Source organism: Botryllus schlosseri, chromosome 15 (genome assembly GCF_051294905.1).
Source record: "Botryllus schlosseri isolate E-star chromosome 15, Bs_hap1, whole genome shotgun sequence".
Classification (NCBI taxonomy): Eukaryota; Metazoa; Chordata; class Ascidiacea; order Stolidobranchia; family Styelidae; genus Botryllus; species Botryllus schlosseri.
In genome coordinates this window covers 8,564,976-8,590,898 of record NC_137250.1, presented here as the reverse complement: position 1 = coordinate 8,590,898, position 25,923 = coordinate 8,564,976, and the positions used below count along the sequence as shown (strand labels likewise).

At 41.0% G+C, this 25,923-nt stretch overlaps 1 protein-coding gene and 1 long non-coding RNA gene across 7 annotated transcripts in view; one reads left to right on the top strand and one right to left on the bottom strand.

The window, feature by feature from the left end:
- Positions 1 to 25,512, bottom strand: part of LOC145456857 (sodium channel protein type 4 subunit alpha B-like) — a 109,360-nt gene extending 83,848 nt beyond the window's left edge. For 2 of the 6 annotated variants that reach the window (XM_080334989.1, XM_080334990.1), the window contains exons 1-3: positions 24,728 to 25,503; positions 12,980 to 13,298; positions 3,405 to 3,622 (exon numbers count right to left, since the gene is read on the bottom strand). In XM_080334989.1, coding sequence (XP_080191115.1) covers positions 3,405 to 3,622; positions 12,980 to 13,298; positions 24,728 to 24,745 — 555 coding nt within the window. In that variant the 5' untranslated portion in view covers positions 24,746 to 25,503. Of the gene's footprint in view, positions 1 to 3,404; positions 3,623 to 6,438; positions 12,872 to 12,979; positions 13,299 to 24,727 lie in introns of those variants that run through there. The other 4 variants (XM_080334987.1, XM_080334985.1, XM_080334988.1 and 1 more) reach the window with 4 other exon arrangements.
- On the top strand, positions 1,632 to 3,060 carry LOC145456868 (uncharacterized). The gene is made up of 2 exons (XR_013920726.1): positions 1,632 to 2,886; positions 2,959 to 3,060. It is a non-coding gene; the product is annotated as an uncharacterized LOC145456868 (long non-coding RNA).
- Positions 25,513 to 25,923: the final 411 nt, after the last annotated feature.

Below are 25,923 nucleotides of genomic sequence, written 5' to 3'. Positions count from 1 at the left end.
TATCATCAAGACAGAGCACAGCTCTGTACCACGAACCTTCGCCAAAAGAAAGTGGTTGTGTTTCGAAAATCTGCACTTACGGTCGATTGGTTAATAGTAGGGATGGTGTGAACCTCTGAAAGGTTCAGGTTCGTGTGAGCGCGAACCTTTTTGAAAGGTTCTGTCTGAACGCAAACGTGAACCTCATGACGTCGCGAGACGTCATATTGCTAATTCCAACCCTACATTTCAGTGAAATGATAGTATATATTAATGTAAATCATACCTAGCGACGACTCTGGCCACATAATGCCACAGTGCTAAAGTACATATTGATGTTTTAAACTTGGCCAAATGTATCAACTGGTGCAATCAAATGATTTAATAATCCCATAAAAGTAATATCTTCCGTCACTTTGCCAACAATTTCGACGAGAATGTGCAAGGGAACGCCTCAACGGTATAGGTCAGGGGTGGGCAAACTTTTGAGCTCGCGGGCCGCATTCAACATCTAAATCCATTCGCGGGCCGCACTATATAAAATTGGGATTATAAACCAAAACGCACTATTGGTATTTGATAATATAGTGAGGACATGGAGCTAATATATGTGCTTATTTAAAACAAACCAAACATTGCTTTGATGATATCGTACACCGTCAGAAACAGTGGCGAGATTTCATCAGCTGGTCGACCTCAATAACCAATTTGTCAAAACTATAGAGATGAAAGTCGGTTGATCTGATTCTTAGAACCGGATTGAAATTTAAATCTGTGAGCAGCGATCTGTTCATAGATTTACTAATTCCACTTTTGGTTCAGTTCCAGGACACACAATGCTGACAGCATCATAGCCTAACCATGATAGCTTCAAACACACTTCTACTATGTGTAGATAAAATATGAATACCCCCATTCTACGCATACCGAGAACGAATCTACCTAAGACACGCGCGAATCGTTTTTTCTAAGCACATCACTGAGATAATTAAATTGGAGTGACCAGTCTGAAATCCCACTCGTGATCCGAATAATGTCAATCTCGTTTAGTATTTCGGGGATGTTTAGCAGTTGAAACCTTTCAAACTGCGTGGGCCCTGAGATCGGGCTGTCGCGCCAGAAATTAAACATAAAAATTAATATAGGAAGTATTAACCTTAGAACAGTGGTTCTCAAACTTTTTAAGACACGCCCCCCCCCTTATAATGGTGAAACATTTCGCGCCCCCTTATCGTCATATCAAAAAACGCAACCAGATGCTAGCATGTTTGATGGCATGGTAGGTTACGACTGTGGAAGGGAGATTTTTAACTATGAAATTGAGACTAAATAAAGAGCAATAATTACGAGGTGGATCACAATCGCGCGGAGCGCGAAAATTTTTTTCAGTTGAGCTCAGCTTCGCACCCCCTTCAGATGCCTTCATACCCCCAAGGGGGGGCGTGTTACCCAGTTTGGGAACCATTGTCTGAAAATTATCATGGGGAAATATACTAAGAAAAAGTTTTAATGACGTCCCTACATTAATTCGATATTTAGTATGTATTTTATCAATATTTAAAAAAAATTTCTTTAGACTCTCGCGGGCCGCACATAACGGTGTTGCGGGCCGCATGCGGCCCGCGGGCCGTAGTTTGCCCACCCCTGGTCTAGGTGATACCGGACGATGTATTCGGCGTCTGATTATTGTTACGTTGATATTGACCAGAGTGTAAAATGGGTTTCTATACTTGCTACCGAAATTACCCCATTAACAAGTCATACAGCAGTGGCCAACCCCTCAATCGCATGGGTTTGGTTTTTATGATACAATAAACCTATGAAGTCAAGTCGTGCGCCTGCTGGATTTTTTACATCATACAACGATATTAATTTCATTGATTGGTTGAATAAGCATCATTCGCTGACCACATGCAGTGTATTTCGCTCTTGATGTTGCGAGATTGAGGGTCATGCTTACAGCAGTGAATCACTAAACATGTACAAACAGAAAGCGGGATATTTCGTGCAGACTTTTGTAACAAAGCAAGTAAACTTTTTGAGGTTGTCAAGGTGCATGCTCGTTTGATGGCGATTTGTTTTCTGCTGCCAGCGCTATGCATAGAGTTGCTCGTAGTTGAAATGCAATAAATTTCATACAAAGATGTTATAATGAAGTGAAAATTGAAATATACAAAAAAGTTTCATGTTACAATTTTCGCGTCATCATAACATCTTTGGTAGAAATTCTTGGCATTTCAACTTCGGACAACTCTATGCATGGCACTAAACAAACATGCACCTTGCCAAACTCAAAACTTTTACATGCGTTGTTAGAAAAGTTTGCTTGAAATATTCAGCTTTCAGTTTGTTAATATTTGTAAATATTTGTGAATATATTGTACTTGACCCGCAATCACATAACATCAAGAACGAAATTCACCACATGTAGGTAATCACGAGTGATGCTTATTCAACCAATCAATGAAATTGATAAAGAACACATCGCTGTCTAATGTAAAAAATATAGCAGGTGTACGGGATTTATCTTGATTATATATCTCGATTGTGAACGAAAATCCAAATCTGTGCGATTGGGGCGTTGGCTATAATGCGCAACTTGTGGTATCGGTAAATATCGGTAGCAAGTATAGAAAGCAGTTTTACACTCTGCCTGCATAGTATCAATGTAGCAATAGTCAGACACCGAATACATTTTCCGGTCTGCCTAGACCGATTGGGCGTAAGCTGATATGTCCTTGCAAGTCTTCGTCGGAATTGTTGGCAAAGCGACAGAATATATTGATTTTTTTTGGATTTATACAGCATTTGATAACTACAGTTGATAGGCCTACATTTGACGACGGTTTACAAGTCAGCATATACTTCAGCATCGGGGCATAATGTGGCCTGAGTCGTCGCTGTATCGTGTGCCTAAATATATCGTTCCACTGGAATGTAGGGTTGGAATTAGCAATACGGCGTCTCGTGGCATCATAGGTTCACGTTCGCGTTCAGACAGAACCTGTCAAAAAGGTCCAAGTTCAAACGCACCTGAACCTTTCAGGCTTCGCACAACTCCTACTAATTGTGACTATATGTTATGTAAAGACGTACTTCCGACGGCGTAGCTAAGGGCAAGGCATATGCTTTTTGTAAATTTGCGACTTCAAAAATATGTTATTCGTTTCTCATCAGTCCCAGTGGATATTCTTGACGTCATCTCATTATGTTAAAATGTCACCCCGCTCAAACTTCATCCTGGCTACGCCGAGCCTTCAATTACGGCGTTCTACATTTTTGTCGACTGCGGAAAATACATATTCTATATATCAGGTGCATATTTTAGAGCTTGTTTTTTATGTCATCGGCGTGAATTCCCATATTTTCATCAACAACCCCGCTCAAGTAAAATGATGTCACCTATAACACAAGGAAGCCCGTACCTTATTTTCATAAAATTCGTCCGGATCCGCCAGAGACTTGTAGCAACAATCAGGTATGCTGTACGTGTGGTCCTCGCTATCAGTAGTGAGATAACTGGGCAATTTCTTGCCCTCTTTCAGCAGCGTATCCGGTTTTCTCCCTTCACCGTTGGTAACACTGAGGAGACCTTGCATCAACGATTTGCGGTGCAGCCTCTGCCCCATTGCATTTCGCCTTTCTGAAAATGACGACAATTTGGTGACAATCGAACGGATTTTGGATAGCGAATGCAAGCTTATGGGGATACACAATTCCGAAATCCACACGAAAGGCAAGCAATCCTCGGATAACGTGCTTAAAGAGTGACGAGATTTCTATTAAAATTTAACACTAAGATTTGCTGTCGTGACAGCGCAGTGTGATTGAACCCATAGTCCATATTTAATAATAGATGCCTGCTGCGTATGCTGTGGGTCCCTACCTTCTCAACTTTAAGTCGGGACTAGCCGTTGACTGGAATTCAGCACCATAGACCAGGGTTTTAACATGTCTGACTTGAGACACGATTTTTCGGTGGTGACTTGCGTTGGCTCAATCCTCTGCTCTTGGACTTGGACTTGACTCGGTGGTGAATTGAAAATGACTCGTCTTGATTCGAGTCAAAACCATAAAAGTGAGATTGACTTGAGACCTGGTTACAACGCAGTCATAATAGACTCACTCACGGCTCTTGGGGCTATTCTTCCTATATAGGATGGGTGTTTCATCACAATCCAACTTGTATCTACTGCATTGTAGTAAGTAGTGGGGGTGGCGTGAATCCCTGAAAGGTTCAGGTTCGTGTGAACGCGAACGTGAACCTCATGACGTCATGTGACATCATATTGCTAATTCCAACCCTACATTTTAGTGAAGTGATAGCCTATATTAATGTACAGGAGCGGTGTTCGAAATTTTTTTCTCAAATTGTACTGGCTACTTGATAAAATTGTTTGGTTACCTAATTAAAGCCTACACACCAAAGCCTACACACCTTTACCAATATTCAGCTACTTATTGCCAGGTGGTTGGATCGACAATGAAACAGACAACCAGACGCCGGGAGAAAAATTGACGCGTTGTCCTTAAATTCCGTCGGTTGGGTTATGATATTCACCAAACATCGCGGCCAATAGCCAGCATAATATTCACATTACGCAGGGCCGAACGTATGTTGTTGGCACACCCGCAAGTTCAACACCTACCATTGAAACGATATTGGGATATGCCCACTTCCCAGACACCGTTAATACATATTAGTATCCAATGAAATGCGTTGTTAGCCGGATGGTCGCAAGCCTTAATGTAATAGATCAATAGCGCATAACACCAATATACTGATTCGGCAACTGTGGCCCTATCAATAAACGCCCTAACCCCCATAAACAAAACACACACACACTGCCACCGACTTTTAAAGCTCAGTGCTCAGTGCAACACCCGACCTTTATTTAGTCGTGTCAGCCTAGTCAGGCACGGCATCGATCGCTATAATCCTATTCCTATCCCATAACCGTCTGGCCCAGGAGTTTTCAGCAGGTGGGTCGCAGGAGTATGTTGAGGATAGACACAGAGTTGTTTGGAAAAGTGTGGAGTTGTGTTGGAATCATTTGTGTGTGGAGAGTTGTGGAGGAATCATTCGATGATATGATGAGTGGAAGTAAGGCAGGAGTAACTAAGTATTCCAAGGGTCTTGCGTCATATGCCGTTCAAAACGCTATCCAGTAAACTCGAACTGAAGCTTCTTTGATGTAGTTACGGTGGTACTGTGGTCAACATGATACCAGTCATCATTAGAATTTATGATCAATTTATGATCAACTTCCGTTAAGATTATATGGCGCCACCTCAACGAATAGCAACAAATCGCGGGTGTAGCCCAGCGCATAACTTGTGGAGTCGGTCTAAAAATTCCCACTCGTAAATTCATCAACTCATTGATGAGATTGTTCTTCTTCGCTACTCACGTAGGACAGCGGACGGCCATAATGCACACGATAAATATACGGGCAATATGAGTGATAGTTTTGAAATCACGCATGTAGATTGTAGATTTCGGGCACGCGTGGGCATGACATGAGAACAGCAATAGCAATGAAGAGTTGGTTTCAAATCTTCTGGATTGCTGATAATAATATATCATCATCGACCTACTCGGTGCAATACAATCAATTGTATAGCAAACCCAGATAAACATAGTCACGTTGATATGAAAATCACCCATACCAATTTACCCTCGTCCGAGTTTACTGGCAATCTTCAGAAACATGACAGCTTGCGACTATTACATAATATGCTCATCATCACTGTCCCATTTTCAGCAGTTTAAAGAGCTTCTTGGAGGTACAGAACTTCAATATACTATTGCATAGTATATTCATATTGAAAGTGAACCCGAATATTTTCGGCTGAGACTCGTCAGGGGTAATCGTCAGCAACTAGCAGAGAATTGAAAGATTATTGTAAATCAACAATCGTCATATTTTGTGATACGAGTTTTGAAATACAATGCTCTTTCCAATTCTCTACTAGTTGCTGACGATTACCCCAGACGAGTGTCAGCCGAAAATATTCGGGTCCATTTCAATATGAATAGGCCTATACTATTCAATTTCATCAGTTTGTGTTGCGTTGTATCCCTAGGCTTCATGACAAAGTTTACGTCGTCACGCAAATATCTTCCAATCACAAACCGCAACGTCACCGGGTTTTAATACATTAAATCCGCACCTTACGGGTGCAAGCGAAACAAAGTAATAGTCCACAGTCGCCATTGTCTTGATGTAGCCTACCCTTCAGCAATGAGCATTCCTGCTGGCACTACAAGGTCACACGGCACCTCGGAGAAGAGCCACTGCTCTGAGAGGTGGGCCACAGCCCACAGAACATTTTCGAAGCGGAAAATAGGCCACGACCAAACAACCTCAAATATCATTGATCCGACTGCATAAAGGAACGTGCAGGTAATCCAAAGCTTCGCCGCGTGTACGAGATACATACGATATGGATTCTCACCTCTATGTCCCCAGAAGTGCCTTATATATGTATATATTACGGCGCGGCACCAATTCACGTCGGGTTCTTTCTTCCTGCGTCCTCGAAACAAAGTATAGAATGGTTTCTTAACCAACTCCATACCGTTGCGTAGACTCGAGCCGTGTACGTCTCGACCAAACGCTGACAAAGTCTACCTTCCACAACCATTCGGCAACGATAACTGACAGGAAAATGATTATCCCTTTGCTGATCTACTGATATATGAAGTCCTCTCGGCACAGATTCCCCTTTTCGGTCCGTTTTATTATCCACGTGAGAGCGATCGTCTCTTGTGTCGTGACTGGCGTCTTTCAAATAGGCAATCAAGCAGTGATCGCACGCGTTTCTCCATCCGTGTACGGATTTCGCTATGAAATCATACCTTTCTGGCGTTTGAATATTGCCTCGTCTATCTGTCTGCTTTCTTATATCTGCTAGAGAATAACAGAGGGGGGAATCAATTACAAGGCCGTTGTGGTATCGATTCTTTTTCAGTTAGCTATCGATAACGTGAACCAATCAAGACTTTACACTATACCACCGCACACCGTGTCACTGTCTTTCGCTCTAGGTTGGCTTGGACTACGGGTGGAATCGACAGATGTGCTTCTACTGCAAAAGCTTCGGCGCTAAATTTGTAGACGCTGATTTGTGATATTTCACGCTCTTCGCGAATCATTTGTGAATTTTTAATGACGGACCCTGTATTGATCGCGTGAACCCGTAGGATTTTATTAATTAATATGCAGCAGGCGCATTATGCCTTCTTCGACGATAAACACGGTATACAAATCGAGGAGATTATACATAAATTACACAGGCACCATGAGAATAGATTGGTGACTGGTTGTAATCTGCGAATACCGTCAACAGTCTATGACGCGGAAGTCGCGTTTGCCCAAGGACGTGAAGTTGCTTGCAAACCGAAATATATTACTCTGCGTCGGTGGATATCGCTTCTGTATGCGAAATTCAATGCAGGTCCGCTAATACTAGATCATATCTTAATGATTAACCATATTGATTGGCTATCGCTGCAAAAGCCTACTACCCATCGAAATTGCCACCATTAAAAAGGAAACAAAAATCCTGTTTATGATTGCAGCATTATTTTGTTCGTTAACATTGATTCTATGTTATGTCATGCCGAAAACAATACTCGGACGATATTCCAGCACGCAGGACAAAACACTATAATAGTAATAATAATCATTTGGGGTTGGTGTCAACTCACTAACTCACAGCAAATCGTGACTCGCGTGAAGTTACGTCATTTTAGAATTTTTCAAGTCAATTCAAGAGTCAGGTCACGGAAATTTTTAAAGCGAGTCAATTCAAGTCAAGTCATCTGAACATCTGCGATTTCGGGTAATGTCAAATCACCAAATATTTACATCTGTGCCGCTTGATTTTCTGTGCGGATGTGCATGTATACTTGCATATGTAAGACAGATGAAATTTGGTGCCATGACATTTCTTAACTTACTAAAACGATACCGGTCATCGCCGTTACTTATGCAAGCTAATCAGAATCGTCCCATTATTTTAGGGCAGCGACGCGAGTCAAGTCATAAAACGTGACTCGACTATGACTGGAGTGGCATCAGCCCAACGCTGCTATAATATACCAGGTCAGTAACGAAGTACTTCTACTTCTTCAATATACTCAAATAGGTTCTGCTTACTTGGTCAATTACTTTCTCAGGTGGTTATGTTTTACACTCTACTGACCTTCATACTTTGGAATTTGAAAAACATACAGTAGTTTAGGGATAAAGTTTGCAACGATTTTATGTGCTGGATCGCCAAAAGAACGGCCAGAAAGCCATTACAGTTATAAACGAATATGTCGACTAAGATTTTACCTATAGTTGCATTATCATCAGTCATTTTGCACTAGTCGCGAGGATGGATCGTGCAATTTCGAAACTATCCCACCTGGTTGCATTTAAAACAAACGATGTTTTAAAACACTTTGTATGTTGTAAACGGTGTTTTAAACAAATGCCTTTTTGAAAAAACAAAATTGTGCTGTTGTTTTTCAAACCTTGTCTATGCCACAATTATGCCATAATTGTGTAAATACATCTGAAAAACCATGTGTGAGCCTACCGAAGATTTGCACCCAAAATAGTCGACGTATACGATGTGGTGTGGCTGGAACCCTCGAAATCGTCGCCTGTTCAATAATAGTTTTTGCACGTAGATATATGTCATTGGTAGCCTATACGGAATGGGTTTTCTGATGATGATGACCGCCGACCGCAAAAATGCTGCATAACGATGTGGTCCTGGTTAAAGATATTTTTGGTATGTTTAAGACAGTGATCGGAAGCCCTTTTCGTCGAAGGAGCCATATTTACCCTATATTTTCAATTGTCAATGTCAATCCACTGTGACGTCACAATTAAATAATCATGACGTCATGGCTAAAAAAAAACAATAAAAAAGAAGTTTTAAACAAGGGCCTTGTTTTAAATATGTTTGTTTTAAATCGATTTTTGTTTTAAATGCAACCCTAATCCCACCACGGATCCACTGCCAAAAGCATCCAAGCCCTCATCTACTTACTCAAGTAATTTTCTGTCCTTTCACTTTCTACTTCTTTTGACTTGCCTTGGAAGCCGCTACTCCTACTTGTAATTTTGTAAAAATTTACTGCGTTACTTCGACTCCTTCAATGACAACCCTGAATACTTTGACGACCTTTGGGTATGACATTACGTATCCAATAATATGTCGGTGTTTCCAATCGGGAATACAGTAGAGACCACAGCTGCCTGTATATTGTCTGGCTATGCTTACCGAGTTTTGCATTGTTCGACCGAATCGCGTCTCTTTTCACAGTGAGAGGTCGTCGCAAGTTCCACACAATTATTATCGATTAAGTGACAATGTTGCGGCGGACACTGGCACCTAGCTTCTCCGTAAATTCACTTACCGTTGGCATTCAATTAAGATCGAAAATTGCAGTATAGGGGGTAGATTAGGTTAACGTGTAGCGAAGCTGGGGTCTTGGTCACCCAGACTTGCTCATGGTCTCAATATAGAAGCAATTGACTTACTGGGCGCGTTACACTACTGATTTGAAGTCAAGCTCAAGCTTACGCTTGATATTCCATCAGTTTTATCCGGATTTTATAGATGATAGGTGTTTATTAGCCAGCAAACCTGGATGGAGCTTTACTAGCGTAGCGGTGATGATAAGCGCTTACCGATCGAATCCGTGACGGAGGTTATTCTAGGCTCCTCTTTGCTCGCGTCGCTGTTCTTATGGCGACAAAAAAGCCCAGAAAAAGACCGGCTGAAAGAGCGCACTTACAAGGAATGGAAAGAGCAGCGGAATAGAGACAAACATCGAAGGAAAGAAGTGCGACATCGGGCACTAGGCCCAGGTGGATGGCAGTTGAGACCGTAACTGCAACCGAAACTGGTCGTTCGGCATCCTTCTATCTGTTCATTGCATCGCATCATTGTGCATTTTATCGCATTATACATTGTGTGTGTCTCGTTCAGATAAAATATATTCGTATAGATTTGGATAGCACTGACGTGGGCGTTTCCACGATTTTATTCAACTTGACATTGGGGTCGTTCGTAACCCTAATCAGGAATGTCATGTTATGTAAGCATTTTGGAAATACAAGATTGATATTGTCTACTATCATCACAACTGAACGGAGCATTGACTGAACATAAGCTAGAATGTGAACTGAGGTCCCATGAAGTCTATATAATAAAAGTGTGGAATTGAAAGCTTCCCAATAATGAGTGAGGTGAAGAATGTATTCGCGACTGTTCGAGTGTCTGTTCAAAGTGTTCAGTTCATTCACATTCATTTTACAGTCCCTGAACTGATCGTACGAACCAGTATGGCGTATGCCAATGTGATGTGAACTTATGACGACCTTGAGTTTATATGTTCTGTACAATTGCACATAAGACTAGGGTAGGTAAATTGGTCATATATATCAGACTCAAGGTATCATTTACATCCGGGACAGTCATTCTTGAACGATTAAGCTCGAAACCGATAATATTGTTCACCCTTTTCGGTGCTAATACTTCAGGAAATCGACTATAGGACTGATGTTGTCAATTAACATCCAATGTTAGTCCACATGGCAAGCTCGAAACATCAAATAATTGAATATAATGGGACGTCAATGTTCGCGTCTCACCGTCCAAGTTACATCAAAAATCTGGCAGCGCGGTATGTTGTGCTTGATCAAGACAATACAACCGAAATATACACATACAAACAATTTGGCCCATAGTGTCACGCATAAATATTTGCACCCGTAAAACACCCTGAATGCGCCAAATATTATAGTAGCAATACGTTTTCCCTATGGTTAGTTGTGGTCGATCTCATTCATTCAAAAGTTCTTGAATCAACCATTATAGAGCTGAAACAGCCAATCCTCTGCAACCAGAAAAAACATCTCTATTCTATATAGATACTCTGGAAATATTTCAGTGTTGCTGTGTTTTTATTCGGCTTTTCTTGTAGCCGAATTCGTCTCTGTTATACTATAGATAACTAACCTGTACGGTTAGTAATCTATAGTTATGTGTCGTAGTCAGGTCTGCGGTGTATGGTAACTATTACGTCACAACGATAAAATTATTCCTATACTGTATTAGGAATTTGGATAACAGCATTTACTGCCATTCGCTCTTGATGAGAGTCAGTCGAAAAACTTTGAGTGGAATAAATTTGGCAATATGAACACTATTGTTACGATATTTTCGATATTCCGAAAAGGATTTGCTGGGAAATAGTGAAATCGTGAAAACATCTCGAAACGACATTAGTTGTAACAACAATTCTCAAATGCCGATACTAGTACTTTCAAGTGGGCCAGCGACATTGCTCGCAAGATTAATGTTTAGGTAATGGATTAACTGTTCCGAGAGCATCGGGTAGTCAGCGCGGCACAATATAAGAAGATCACTTCCAGGTAAGTTTCAATTCGCATCCGGGAAAGGCGTCTTATGATCCCACGCGAATACCAACCCAACGCCATGATGAGACGTCAATTACGTACAAGTGGGCTCATCGCACAGGCCCGTAATTTAATTTTGGGCAAAAGTGCGTCATCGAATCGTTTCGAAAACTCTCAAGCTGGCCAGCACTAGAATTCAAATTATTCGGATGATACAAAGGCAGTAATTACACTGCGGATTGAAGGATTACAATTCATTTCGTCAAAGCACGACTGATCAAGTCATCAGTGATCATGCGGGATTGGTCTGAAATTTGTAACGACAGCGCGCTGCAGAATTGAGCTATAGTCAGCTAACTAGCGTCACCTACCGGTACTTAGAAGTAGCTTGACTTTGACATGACTGACAAACACTGGTCCAAAGGCCTAGCATTCGAATGGGAGGAGAAGGTATTTATTGATTGTTCCGACCGAAAAGAAAACCACACTAACGTATGAAAATATAACTCAAGAAACTTAACGGCGCAGGACAGGGTGTGATCGATATGACTCTGCGTAGGGTCTACTGGTCTGATCACACCCCGTATTAAAAAATTACATGTGTTTTTCTAGAAATTTGGTTGAGGTTGGTTGGTCACTGAAGGTACAAATGAGAATCGCATGAAAAAACATGTTTCATCGTTGTTCATTATTACCAGAAATCCTTTGAATTTGTAATCAATGCAGTCCACTACATATGTCCAGTGGACATTGTCCACGTACAGCACCAACGAATAAACGAACTATACCAGCTAATGAAAAAGATATCAATAAGAACGGGTTATTCGAGATTGATTGGGCCATAGTTGAGAGGGAATTAATCACTGCAAATCCAGCAATTTTGATCCGGTAAGAACATGCGCGACAGGTGTAGACTTCTCAAAAGAGGTCACATATATAGCATCACAGTTGGCTATGTTCAACTAATGAGACGGGTTGATTGATTACAAGAAACTTCTGTGCGCATGGACACGAAAAAGGTTGGAGGCAGGTAAAGCCCCTTCAAATCAAAATCCTAACATTCTCTCCATGATAAATAGTAGCGTGTGATTTTAGATCGCCAGATCGATATTTAACGAACGTTTGTCATCATTAACGCATCCTGTAACACGCCACTTTATCACTTGTCCATTTTACACTGCACTATACATGATAACGTTGCCGACCATTGATGTAGACACACTACTGTCTGGTGGTCAGTTTGGCCGCAGCACACTTTTCATGTATCCATATTCGGGCCGCATAAAATAGCATGGTTCAAACACACCCTGCAGGACATGAGTTTGGCACCCCGCCTAGCGGTCTAAGATATCATTACTGAAATGTATAAGGCCTGGATACCATAGGTAGCCAGGCAGGATCAGATCTGACACATTAATGTTCAGTTTAGTTGCAAACAAATTTAGAAGTAGGCCTAACTGCTGGCTCTTTCAATGTTGTTAATCTCGTCTTTTTTGGTTGAAGTTCCCAAAACGGTTTGTCACTTCAGTCCCACTTAATACGGCAGCAGTGAATTGTGTAAAAGCACTTACTCGCGGCAAGATTCACCCTGGCTGGCATGGTCGCTGTATTGCTTTCCACAAAGTCCAGAGAAGAGCGTGCGCGCGTAGAGTTGTATCCGTCCGACCACGATACGTGCCTCACCGCGTGTCTGGGTTCTTTCAGGCGTTGCTCTTGGGACCGTCCTGCATTATTGTCGGCCGATTGCGGCCGTGCTCGGAAGATCGGACGTGGTTTGTGGGCGGCCTCGATCTGGGCTAATTGCTTCTCGATGCGTTCGCGTTCCTCGAGCAATTTGCGCTGTTCGGTGACGGGATCGCCCTTGCGGTGTTGGAATATTTTCTGTACAGTCTGAAAATAGGTTATTGTTTATGTATAGCCTATAGTACCGAGTTGAATTTTAGGAATAAATGCCTATCGATGCTTCTACTTATCAAAAATATATCCCGGCCCGTAACTTGACCAGTGGAGCCGTTACTGTCTTGCGTTGGCGAAAGGTTGATTATTCCGATATGGCCATCAACTCACCAATTCGGTTTATAAAGTAAATCCTTCCTGAAACATCGCAAAAGAGACATACCCAATCCACGTAGGCTTACAGATGCATTTGTAGACTTCAGGACAATATCATGAAGCTAATAACTAGGGCAAGTTTTTGCAGCTTTTGCAACTTTTTTTTACAGCTTCCGACAGCTTCCTAAATACTCAGAATATATCTAGAATGATGTTTTAAGCTGTTTGAAGGGATTTTATAGTGCAACTTTTTGCAACTTTTCTCTATTTTTCGAACCAATTTTTACTGCAACTTTTATCGAATATTACGTCAAAATGTAAAGGAGTGATTAAAAAAATGCTATAAACTAGTTCCAGTCCGGTTCTATTATCTTTGGTTTGCATACCAAAGAGCTATATGATGGGTTAGTTGCAGCTCACTATGTTATCTATGACACAATGGCTTGCAAGCAAGAAGTACAACCACCCCTGCCAAAGCACGACCGTGTCCGAACAATATGAAATAGATAGCGTTAGTAATTCTGTCGTTTAAATTTGAGATAGTTTCCCATTTCACGGACGCACCGGCGAGACCGCCGAAAATTAAATTTTCACTGGGTCACCTTATTCGGGATATTGATTTTGTTAAAGTCGCCAAGAATGATTTTTCGCAACACCTTAGGTCACGTTTGCTGACCTAGGGGGTTTGGGGGGAGTTATTTGACTTGTTTTAGGGGGAGGGGTTATCGCTATGCTGTTTGACTTTTTTAAGGAAATTATTCCTTCATTGCGTAATTTTCTTGCTGTGTACCGGGAAAAAATATAATTTCTGGCGGTCCCGCCAGAATGTCCGTGAAATGGCAAAGTACCAAATTTTACAACTCGGCAGGAACTAGGTTATACAACAGAACCTTTCGAGTATCTCACATCCTACATGCAATAAAAATTATGAATGCAACTTTTGTCAACATTAAATCAACTTTCACCCGATTTTGGTGCAATAAAACTTGCCCTACTAATAGCCCGGTAAAATAATGCCCGTAATACTAGCTGACATGTCACGTGCTGCTTTTCCCGCAAATCAATTGCCAAAGAAGTAATATAACAATGGTTGGTCGAAGTCCAATCAGAAGAAAAGAATCGAGTCACATATAATGTCAATGAGAATTGATCAACTTGTCGAAAAGACGACAGGTAACATATGTCTATATCACAAAATGATTTGCTGTCACTTTGCCAGATTTTCCCAGGTAGGCCTATATCTTTAATTATCCCGGCTTTAACGTCACTTCTGTAGGTTAAGCGAGTGTGCATTTTATGGCTTCTATGCCGCTTAACGCCATCACCCAAGTTATGCCGGCATCATCTCAAAGATGATATACATATCGCCTGTCGGTAACACTTCTTAACTGATGCAAGTTGCATCCGTATACCCGTAGGAACCGGTGCGGACAAGTTGGACAAATTTTATACAAGGTTTATCAAACAAAGCACTGGTGCCGTTTCCACAATTATTTGTCTGTAACCAATGTCAGCAGTCTTATAGACATTGGTACAGCACCAGCACAGCTAGCGATTTTCAAGACATATCAAAACTACTGCTAGAAGTAGAAGATGAAGATTGTCTTAAAAGTACTCAAGTATTTCCAAAGATAGATTTGGTCAAGAGGTCGCATACCTGGCAACACGTAGCCCGGTGCGACCATTTATGAAATTGCAGTGTGCACCTTCGCGATTCAAAATGATTCATACCGCTAAAAATAGATGTAATTTACAAATCCCGTTATTTTAGTATATGTAAAGGGGCTATTTTGACAAATTGCTATGCCAGTGGCATTCGTAAAGGTGATGGAAACATCGCCCAAAGGTACTTTGCAGTTTACAAAATCCAAAATCTAAAAAGTAAGTTAGTTCTGCCTTAAAAACTGTTAAGCAGAAGTGGAAGTTGTCTAACAACATAATCAGAATGGACCACGTAATAAGTGCAAGTATAGGGGCAACCCACCTGAGGTGGATTTCTGAATATTTGGGCATTTTGTAATTATCCATGTCTTTTTGTTATACCAGTATAGTGATCTGTGACCCGTCAATGCGCTCAATCTACTGCCGACATTTTATGCGTGATTGATTCGAGACGCTTTCATAATACGTAATTTGTAATCACGCCATTTCGATACAGAAGTATGTAGATCCTTTTGTTTGTTAAGCGTGTGGCGAAGATGTCAAAACCATTCACATTTACGAAAGTCATTAAAAAAACTGTTAAATCACGACTAACAGCCCTATTCGGCGCCAATAATTAATTACGGAGCTGCGAACAAATTTAGGCGCGATCTACGGTGTCCGCGCCATTTCCAAACGATGATTGAAATGCCGAAGCCACGCGACCGTGACGCGCAGATTTTCATGAAATATTCATGCAAGATAAGATAAAGCGTTTACGAAACTGCAATTCCGATTCCCTGGCAATATTAGTATTTCAACTGGGAGCACAAAGCGCGCGGTACGGGCGTGCGGAATAGCGCCTGAATTGATAACAGCACTGGTACTCGACGGGAAGAGTTTGTGCGTCGGCGAATCGGCAAGCAGTAACTAGAATTATATTTTTTCTGAAAACCGCCTTTGCAATCTTCATGCTAAACACATCCTCACGCAAAGAATGCCGATCCACGTATATGAGATGACACTGAGAATGCGGGGGGTCAAAATCTAATGTATTCATTCATTCATTCCTTGTTTGATTGTGGTATTTGTGTTGTTTGTAAACTACTATGGTGATTTACACCAGGCCAATGTTCTTCATTTTTATTCCGTAGCTGCCGACTTGTAGCACGGCCAACTTCTAGGCTTTTGTAAGACACCGCTTACACGGATGAGATGGCGTGGAGGAGCCTAGATAAACCTCCATCGAACACTTAGGTAGGAATTATGGAGTCGACCTCGGTCGGACTCGTATAGCCATTCGTTAATTTTGTACATACTCTGTACGATATGAACAAAACGGTATGAAACAATAGGCACTGACAATTTGTCCATCGGTTTATAACTCGCGATTTGATTCATTCGGTCATGAATTAGCTCTCGTTTGGATTTCATTGGTAAGGCGGGCAATTTTCAGATTGTGGAATGCGGCGTCATTGATTGATGTGTGGATCAGTGTTGGGATCAAGTCACTACCTTCGAATCACGAGTCATCTCGAGTCATTGCACATTTTGACTCGAGTCAAGTCAAGTCACTCGATTTTCGAAAGTGACTCGAGTCAAGTCAAGTCACTCGATTTTTGGAGGTGACTCGAGTCAAGTCGAGTCAAGTCAATCAAGTCACGAGTCAAGTCACAATTCAAGTCATGTTGCCTTTTTAAAGTATGAGGCATGGTTACGTCATTGCATTTTGCTAGCTGTCTGAAATACAGATTGAGTGGTCATTGATTCTAAACCAATGAGCGAATATAGAGTCAAATATACACGTAAGAAGGCCCTGTATCGCTCACATATACGTAGAACTGCTAAACTACGTAAGTAATTGCACAGCCTCAGTTTATAGTTACCAGCCAAAATAGAGAATAGCGAAATGAATTGATAAGATGCAATACATTACCTATTTACTAATTGATATGATACAATTCAAGCCTACGCTGATAGTTGAGGCTTTATCAACTATATTTGAATTCAATTTTAATAAAGTAAGAGGTTTGATTAAGGAAAGAACAGAGAATAGAAATATACATTTTGCTATTAAAGTACTTTACTGTACTAGTTTACGACAACGTAATCTGTAAGTTTCGATAACTTCATTCGCGGTCAATTTATTTGTGAGAGAACAATGGAGGTTCAGTAAAGCGCATGATCACTGAAAGATTGGTCGCTCTCACGGGTTACACCAGCATTTAGCGAACAGTCCGACCATATGCAAGATACAGGGATTTTTATCGACACCGATTACTTGATGACTTGAAATTGACTCGTGAATCTTGCTCCGAGTCACGAGTCAATCCACATTTTTGATACGCCGAGTCAAGTCAAGTCAAGTCATTTTAGCAAAGTGACTCGAGTCAAGTCAAGTCATACGAAAAAGGTGACTCGAGTCATCCCAACACTGGTGTGGATACGCTGTGTTCTAAATCGCCACCCATTTCAGTACGCAAGCGCACGAGAGCTAAAACAATTCATTGGCAGGCGAGATAGCGCAGTGGTATAATCCGCGGCTGCAACACCAATGGGTGCGGGTTCGAGTCCGACCGAGGTCGAGTTCCGAATTCCGATACCTAAGTGTTGGAGGTTTACCTAGGCTCCTCCTCGCCACCTCATCCGCGTCAGCGGTGCCTTACAAAAAGCCCAGAGGTGGGCCGTGCAGTCGGCAGTTACGGAGAACGAATGCAATTACGAATGTCGGCCTGGTGTAAATGTCCATAGTAGTCGACAAACACCATGAATACCCCAAAACAAACCAACAATTCATTGGCACACTGGCTGTCAAATAGCGGGTCGCGATACCATTCAATTTTGGTCGGGCAATATTTTACATTTATCTTGAATAAAATCATCAGATCGGTGTAATAAAATACTTATCAAAAGTCAAAGTAATACTGCACTATACAGTGCCAAAACAGGTTATATTAATAAAACGGCGCTTGGATTCCCAATGAGATTCGATCATTCCAATTGTTGAATGTAGCGCAAGGCTCGTGAGGTTAAGACATTGCTCATCAACTATTGAATTAGTAGGGTTAAGGGCTTTCCAGCTGTATATATTTATTTACGGATAATGTAGAAAAACTGGTTGCTGAAGAAAACATCCGATAAAGAAAGTCAACGTCGAAAATACACACAAATCATCCGAGGAGAAAATAGAGGATGTAGGCCAACTAATACAGAAATATTTGACCACTTTCCCTATCTAAACTTGAAAGTCAAAATGATTTGTTGTGCTCTCAGCGAGGGTCCGATATACAGTTCTCATCAGGGTAAATAAAAACGTTGGTCCGTTTCTACGTTTCATGTGTCAAGTTTCCATTTTTCATTCCCTAACATTTTTATCAGTTAACAAGAGCATAAGAGTGCGACAACGAGGAACTAGTTGCATGCTACTTGCAATAAAATACCATTTGGCACGACCAGACTTAATTGATATTTAACCGCATGATATTTTTCACGAAATTACATAATCACAGATTGCTTGGATTGGGGGTCTTCGGAACAAATTTGTTTGGGTCGCACCGAATGGTACTTAAGAACCCTTGCAACACGTAACATATAGCCTACTTTAGTTATCATGCCATGAACTGATGCGGAAATTCGCCGCAACATGACAAATAAACACTTGTGTGTCCAGGAGAACGTGCGGAATTCATTGAGCTATACGATTATACCAAATGGCGAATAAGCTCGATTACATGTTGAACTATTTAATAACAATAATTAACCTTGGAGTAACAACACGTGATATGGACAGACCGAGAGGTCCGTATCGTAATAAAACTCAGACAATGCAGACTAAGGAACAGTGATCTCAGCAGACTAAATCGTGTCTCGTTCCCGTATTACGAGGTTGAATTTTTACCAAGAATATGTATATATTATGTACAAGCGTGTGATGTTCAGCTATGTCCTATAGTAGGGTTGCCATACGTCCGGAATTTCACTGAAAAATCTGCGTCCGGGAGGAATTTCTAAAATATGCCTAAATGTCCGGAATTTTGAAGGCTTGAAGCAGGCTCAAAAGTTTTTCGTAAATAAACATAAGCAATATTATTTTCAAGCAGATTTATGCTATTCAAAATTGTTCTTCGCACCGCGCGTGAGTTAATGCAACGTATAATGATATTAGTATGGGCTGCAGGCACCACCCTCGTCAAAAAATGCAATCAAAATAAATATAAATAACCATCATTTACTGAAATAAGTGCGATTGTAATCGTAATTATAAGCTAACGGTATATTCCTAGAGTTGGTTTAGGCCGATTGGATGCTTCAATCACAGACAGTGGTTCCAAATCTTGGGGTCGTCCGCCTTTATCTGGAGATCGCGAAGATGTTGGACGTAATCAGTTTCCTAGGCCGTGAGTAAGTTTGGGCCGGCTGAATTTTTTTAGTAATCAGCTTATCAAGTTTTGAGCTTTGCCACAGAACATTTTCAAGTAGGGCGAGCATAAATGATTGCGAGATTGCGAGCATAAAAGGTTGGAGATCACCGGATGTGCAACCTGCTGGTGCATTCTATAGTAGCCTAATATATCGAAGAATCAATATTATTGACAGAATTCATACATAAAATTTAACAGCCAAATGCATATAGTAAGTGCCCAACAAGTTACATCGACTACCCTATGGTGGGCCCAAGATCAGTGCTTTTTGGGCGGAAAGGGGGGGGGATGGGATTGTTGTTTCGGACCTGATTAAAACACATAAACAGATAGCCGCACCGACCTAACTGTATAGCAGGGCTGTCAAACACAATCCTGACAGGCCAGACACGGCCCGCAAGATGATTTCATCCGGCCCGTGGAGGAATCTATTGCAAACCCTAGCAAGTAGCAGTCACCAGAGCTCAAATTACAGATGGCCCAATTCATGACCTATGCTCCACTTCATTCCTGTATCGTGTATATAGTCGATGGACAATGCTTTGCTAATGTGACGTCATATTGACGGTCAATGTGTTACACCTCATTTTAAAATCCGCTAGTGGGCGCTAAAGAGTGCCCGGAATTTGCTTCACAAAAATATGGCAACCCTACCTATAGTGACGTCTTAGCGACGTTAACAGTGTAATCGTGCATTAGAATTAGATAATAGGAATGAAAATTGGCTGTAATGAATATGTCCTTTTTACAATTCAGAATTGTTCTCGACAACCTATTATAGTCCGAAATCCCCTGGCTAATAAAACAACCAGCACATCCAATCAAGATCAGTACACACATTAGGACTGATAAACTCAAAATATCCTACCATAATCCGACCGACCCTAAATTAGTCATATGGCTATGCCCTGAATGAGTATTTTACGCTACCTGGAGAGTGTATGTTACGCTATTCCACGTGTGGACTATGGGTTAGTGATCTACGTGTAGATCGGTGATCTATGAGAACACTGTGCTGACTACGCAAGCAAAGATGTATATTGGCCATGTCGTGCGCAATTTTCATACCCAATACAATTTCGTCATCAGAACCGTGTCGATTTCAGCGCGCTCTGGGCGCGTTAAACGAATTACGTCGGGAAAAATACCTCCCTGCAATCGATTATTCTGAGTTGCCTTTTCAAAGTAAATTCTCTTACGATGCCAGCAATATTATTTGTCCAACGTCAATCATTATGATTTTCCTATCGCCAGTAGGCGCGACGGATCACCTCGAGTCATTAATCTGCATGAAAAGTGACAAAATTCATTTTCAAACATTTAAAGCCCTCGCGAAGTACGTGCGAAAAACACGAGCGAAAACATCAAAAATCAATCGCTCCAAAACTACCATCTCATGAATAATATGATAAACAAAGCAACCCTTTAATCCGGTACTTACTGATCAGACGCTGACTTTCGTATTAGAAGGTTCACAACGAATTAGACCTACACATCCGTTTGATTGAGGTATACATTCCAGATCGATGGATACTAAAGACTGTTCTTTGGGTATACTCTTTAGAATCAATGGCTAAGTCGATTTAAACCGTTTACTCTCATTAAACTCTAATGGAATATCGCGCCGCAGGCAGAAGGCAAGTGCCAAATGAAGCTTTTGTGACCATAAGAATGTATAATTATGGGGTACACATTGTGGATAACATCAAATAGATTGCATTCGTAAGAATTATATCCATAACGGGACAGGAATTTTCGAGCATGTCTTAATTACAAGTGGGTCCGAAGAGTTCGTGATACATTTTATGCTTTTAAAGGATTGCAAAAAATCATACGGGAACATCAATATTCCAATAGGCAAGCGTGAGAAGCGGACGTATAGAAACCACGTAAGGGCCATCCTTTGTCGCCACTTTGTGTCCTGTCAGTGGCGTTTTGTGGAAGTCCATCATGCGTTATTATACCAAACACTCGAAGGCCAATAAATCATCTTGTGTGTGGTTTTTACCTTCTAGCAACAGTGCTAGACGGGGCATACCGTTAAGCTGCGGATGGACCGAGAGAGTGCATTAAACTCGAAAGTATGGTTTTGAAACATGATATCATGAAGTGTGATAAAGTTGAAGCTGCTACCGATATGCAACGTAGCAAATATCCTTACTGGGTCTGAGCATGTGTATAGAGATCAAGGACAAGCAAGAAGACCGGAAGTGGTAAGCTTTCACATCAAATATCATCGCCACGGACTTTATCGGGTTATCCTTATAAGCCGTAATATCCACTTCAGCTTCGGATCAGGTATGTTAAGTCTACCACTGGAGGATTGTATTTCTCGGGATATCTCCGCATTTAACCTATTTACCGTCATTAGCCATTCTGCGTTCGTCTCGGACTCAATATTATGCAATTTCGCAAGTTGCCGCGGTCTATCGCCTGAGATACGCACTCCCAAATGAAACCATTGAATTTTTATGCTCATAAATAAACTCGCCTGGACAGTTTAGGAAGCTTGAAAACTAGCACGAGATTACACATGTTGGACGTGTATCTGTAAACAGCTCGTCGCAATTCGAAACAAACTTTTTCGCGGCAACTTGTGATAGCGAATGCCGCCCAAACATATTCACAATATTGTAAGTATATTTGCGATTTTGGTACAGCGGCAATGTTGAGTTGATTATTACGCTTACCTGCGTATCATAAAAAGCATAAACATATTTACTTTTCCTTTTACTTTTACTTTTACTTTTAAGTATATTTACATGGTTACAAACTACCTCTATGTAAAAAAAAACTTCCTCTTGGTTTCCACATGCAACCTGACTAGTGGCTACCATGATCTAACCCAACCTTAGACATGTAGCGAATCTCACGCCAAATTTAGAGAAACATAGTCACGTTATTCGTGAAACAGCGTCAATTCACCAGGGAGTGGAATAATTTCTATGATCGCCAAACGTCTATTGCAGACGGGAAGAAATTTGTACGGTGTTAACATCATTTAGTGCATCTGTATTCATAAGTCTCCTCGCATCGAAGATTTCCTGAGATACTGTGACGCTGAAGGTTGCAAATAGGAATTAGGATCTTGAAAAAAAACGCACCACATGGCCGATAAACAAGATAGAGCTGTGTTATATGAATGATATGCTTCCAGGATTCGGACGGTGAGTATAGATTTTTCGTACATCGGGGATGTACAAAAACCTCGAACTTTCAGTCACAACAGCCAGGATCGATCTGTTTCTTTGGAAACTGGATTCGATTCGGAATTCGGAACGGCTCACAATTCCGGGCTTATGGGTACGGATCTCAGACGATTAGTGCAGCACATACTACACTCCCAAAAGTATGCATTCCTCACTGACATTACCCTGTAAATTCACTTATACACATTTCAATATGTAATAATGCTTTTCAGAGGCGTTTGGCTCACGTTGACAATTTCAACGAATAAATACGTAAACGCAAGTATCCATAGCATGTTTTTATCTTGTGTTTAAGTTATTCTAGATATGTTATGTGATGACATCGAACACTTGTCAGACACTGTCAAGAGCGTGTCAGATGCTAGTTGGATGACGCCGCTTGACTGTTTTCCCCGATACTTCCCGCAGTCTATCAAACCAGTGGTTCTCAACCGCCGGACGGTGACAAGTCTCCTGCCGGCCCGCCAGATGTGTTAGAATTGTATATGTCCATCAGAAAATGCAAGAAGATGGGTGCTTGTCCATTGATTAGATTAGAGAAATGTACATCAATTTTTTAGTTATATTCAGAAGCGTGTAACGTATTTTTTGCATGGCGTCGCAATAAGGAGTTGACCGTCTACTTTTGGCGTTCGTCACGATGGTACAAGTGTTATAAAAAAACGATCAGAAAGTATAACCTGTAACTCGTTTCGGACAAGTTATATGTGAAAGCTACGAAATCTTGTGAACAAACTTCAATTGATCAACTCTTGACAGTATAATAAAGCCTATTGCAAATTCACATTTCTTTCAAGGGACACCGAACAATCACAATCAAGTTTGTCTTTAACAGGACTTCGCTAACTTCGCCTTGCAGAAACTTCAATAGAACCAAGCATAACTATCTAGTATCAAAAAGGCATCAATAAATGGAGTTTCCAATACTACATTAAAATTGTCGTAATTAATTTTAGGGAGCATTTGAGTTTTCGAAGGTTCACCGGTCCGCGAGATTTGTTTTGAAGTTTTACCGGTCCGCGAGGTCAAAAGGTTGAGAACCACTGCATCGAACGATATCTGCTTCGGGCTAGACTACTACTGGTCTCAAGTTGATCTTGTAGTAATTACGAGCGTGTGTCTGAAATCAATACCGTTGACGCTGCTGCATGCTCGTCCTAATGTGAGACGATATAAATTTATAGTGAAACGCCATGCCTACCATGCCTAAAATTAACCAATGTTGTGAATGATGATAGCATGACTGATTGCTGTACTCTGAAAGCATGAAACACAGCCAGGCAAGGATTTTTCCGAAACTACAAGACGTAGATGGATCTGTGTAATCAAATCATACGTGAAGAAATTTGTGGATCTCCACACTCCAAATGCACTGCTGCATATGTTACCAAATACCACAGGATGACGATTGTCCACCACCCCACTACCATTGCGAAAGGTGTGGGAATTGAGAACATGTTACCTGCGTAATTTTACACACACGTATATGCGAAAATATATTTGCGAAAACGTAGCAAGATACGACAAACGGTCAATTCTCCAGAAGAAAGACGCATCAATAGTATGTAACGTTAATGATAGGAATAGTAAAGCTATAGGATTCGATTTGTCAGAATACAACGAATTTGAAGATCCATGATGGATTTAAATTCATGAATAAATGTGAACACTGGATCCACAATGATATTCAATTTTCAGATCTTCTAATTGAATGGACCGGAACATGATCCTGTTTTCATGCTAAGCAACTGTGACTCTGTAATCAGTCATTATCTCACTGTGACGTAGCCATGAAGCGATAACCATCTTCATCAGCTCATTTGTAAACATAACAACAACAAAGTGTTGCATGACAACAAGCTTAAGCATCAGCTGTTGACTGGCGATATCGAGAATTTCGACTCGTTGCCAAATCAGACGAACTACCCGGGGAATACTAATTGACGGGTTGCATCATTAGCTAAACTACCGAGACAAAATAGCATGGTGAACTTACCGCAAGCTTAATAGGCATCTTGAGTATTGTATTTCCTATAAGCAGTCAAATTTGAAACTGATATGCCAATGTATTATATCCGGTTATAGTACGAGTTATACAGGATGGGGACGTCCGGTCCCTCAGTGGTTAAGGCATACCATTATTCTGATGTAATCAAACGAAAACATGCAATTAGTCACAAGAGACATAAAAACAGTCACTTAATACTGAGTTCGCGTATTATCGTTTCTTCATGCGTTACCGTTTGCAGTGAACTTCAGTGCAAACTGTGTAAACTGGTCGGTACTTTTTTATGAATCAACGATTCCTATACTCACATTCGACTATCAAGAGGACACGAGTTTCATAGTGCCTGCTTTCAGATATTTTAGGAAAAGCGGGCGCATTGTAGGTCCACACTGAATATTGAATACGATTGTGAAAGGAAAACAAATTCGATACTTGAGTTATGTACTACACAACATTATCAGTTTCATATCAGATAAAGGGTCGGTCATTACAGACTTGTTTTCAAAAGTAAGTGCGCCCCGCGGGACTTGATTGAGCGTTCAGACAAAGCGGTATGGGGATCTTGGGAACGACAGACATGTAGTGACTACAGTGATATCAAATAACAGTTTGATGGTCTTATGATTACGAGGGCGGCCCACGCTGTGTGATTTGGCGATTAAATGATTCGTTATGACTAGGGCGATTTTTTTACCTAAAAAACGAAACATTTTGACCTAAAAAATCTAAATTCTGACTTTTTCGACCCTAAAACAACTTGATTTTGACCTCACGTATGTGGTAAGGTGTTTTCCCACAAAATCCAAAAATTTTACTACTTATCTTCAATTCTGGTTGGAACTGTCTGTCATTACGAAGTAGTTAAGCCTGATCAAACATTTTTGACCTGAAAAACCCTTTATTTTAACTAAACCCGGACCTATGAAGAATTCCAGTAGTTACATCACGCATTATGGTAGAACTAATTAATTTTTTGTTGTAGTACAACGAAGTATACTTTCTTGCATTCTCGGGTAGATAGTGTCTGTCCTTATTAAGTAGCTTGCCAAGAATGGAAAAAGAACGTTCAACAGTTGTTGGCTGGCAACACTGAAGTTGTGTGTACAGCAAGCCCACATGGCTGGTGACACACCATGTTGCTTCATTCTGGCAAATTTGTCTACATCACAATTTTTCATCATGCG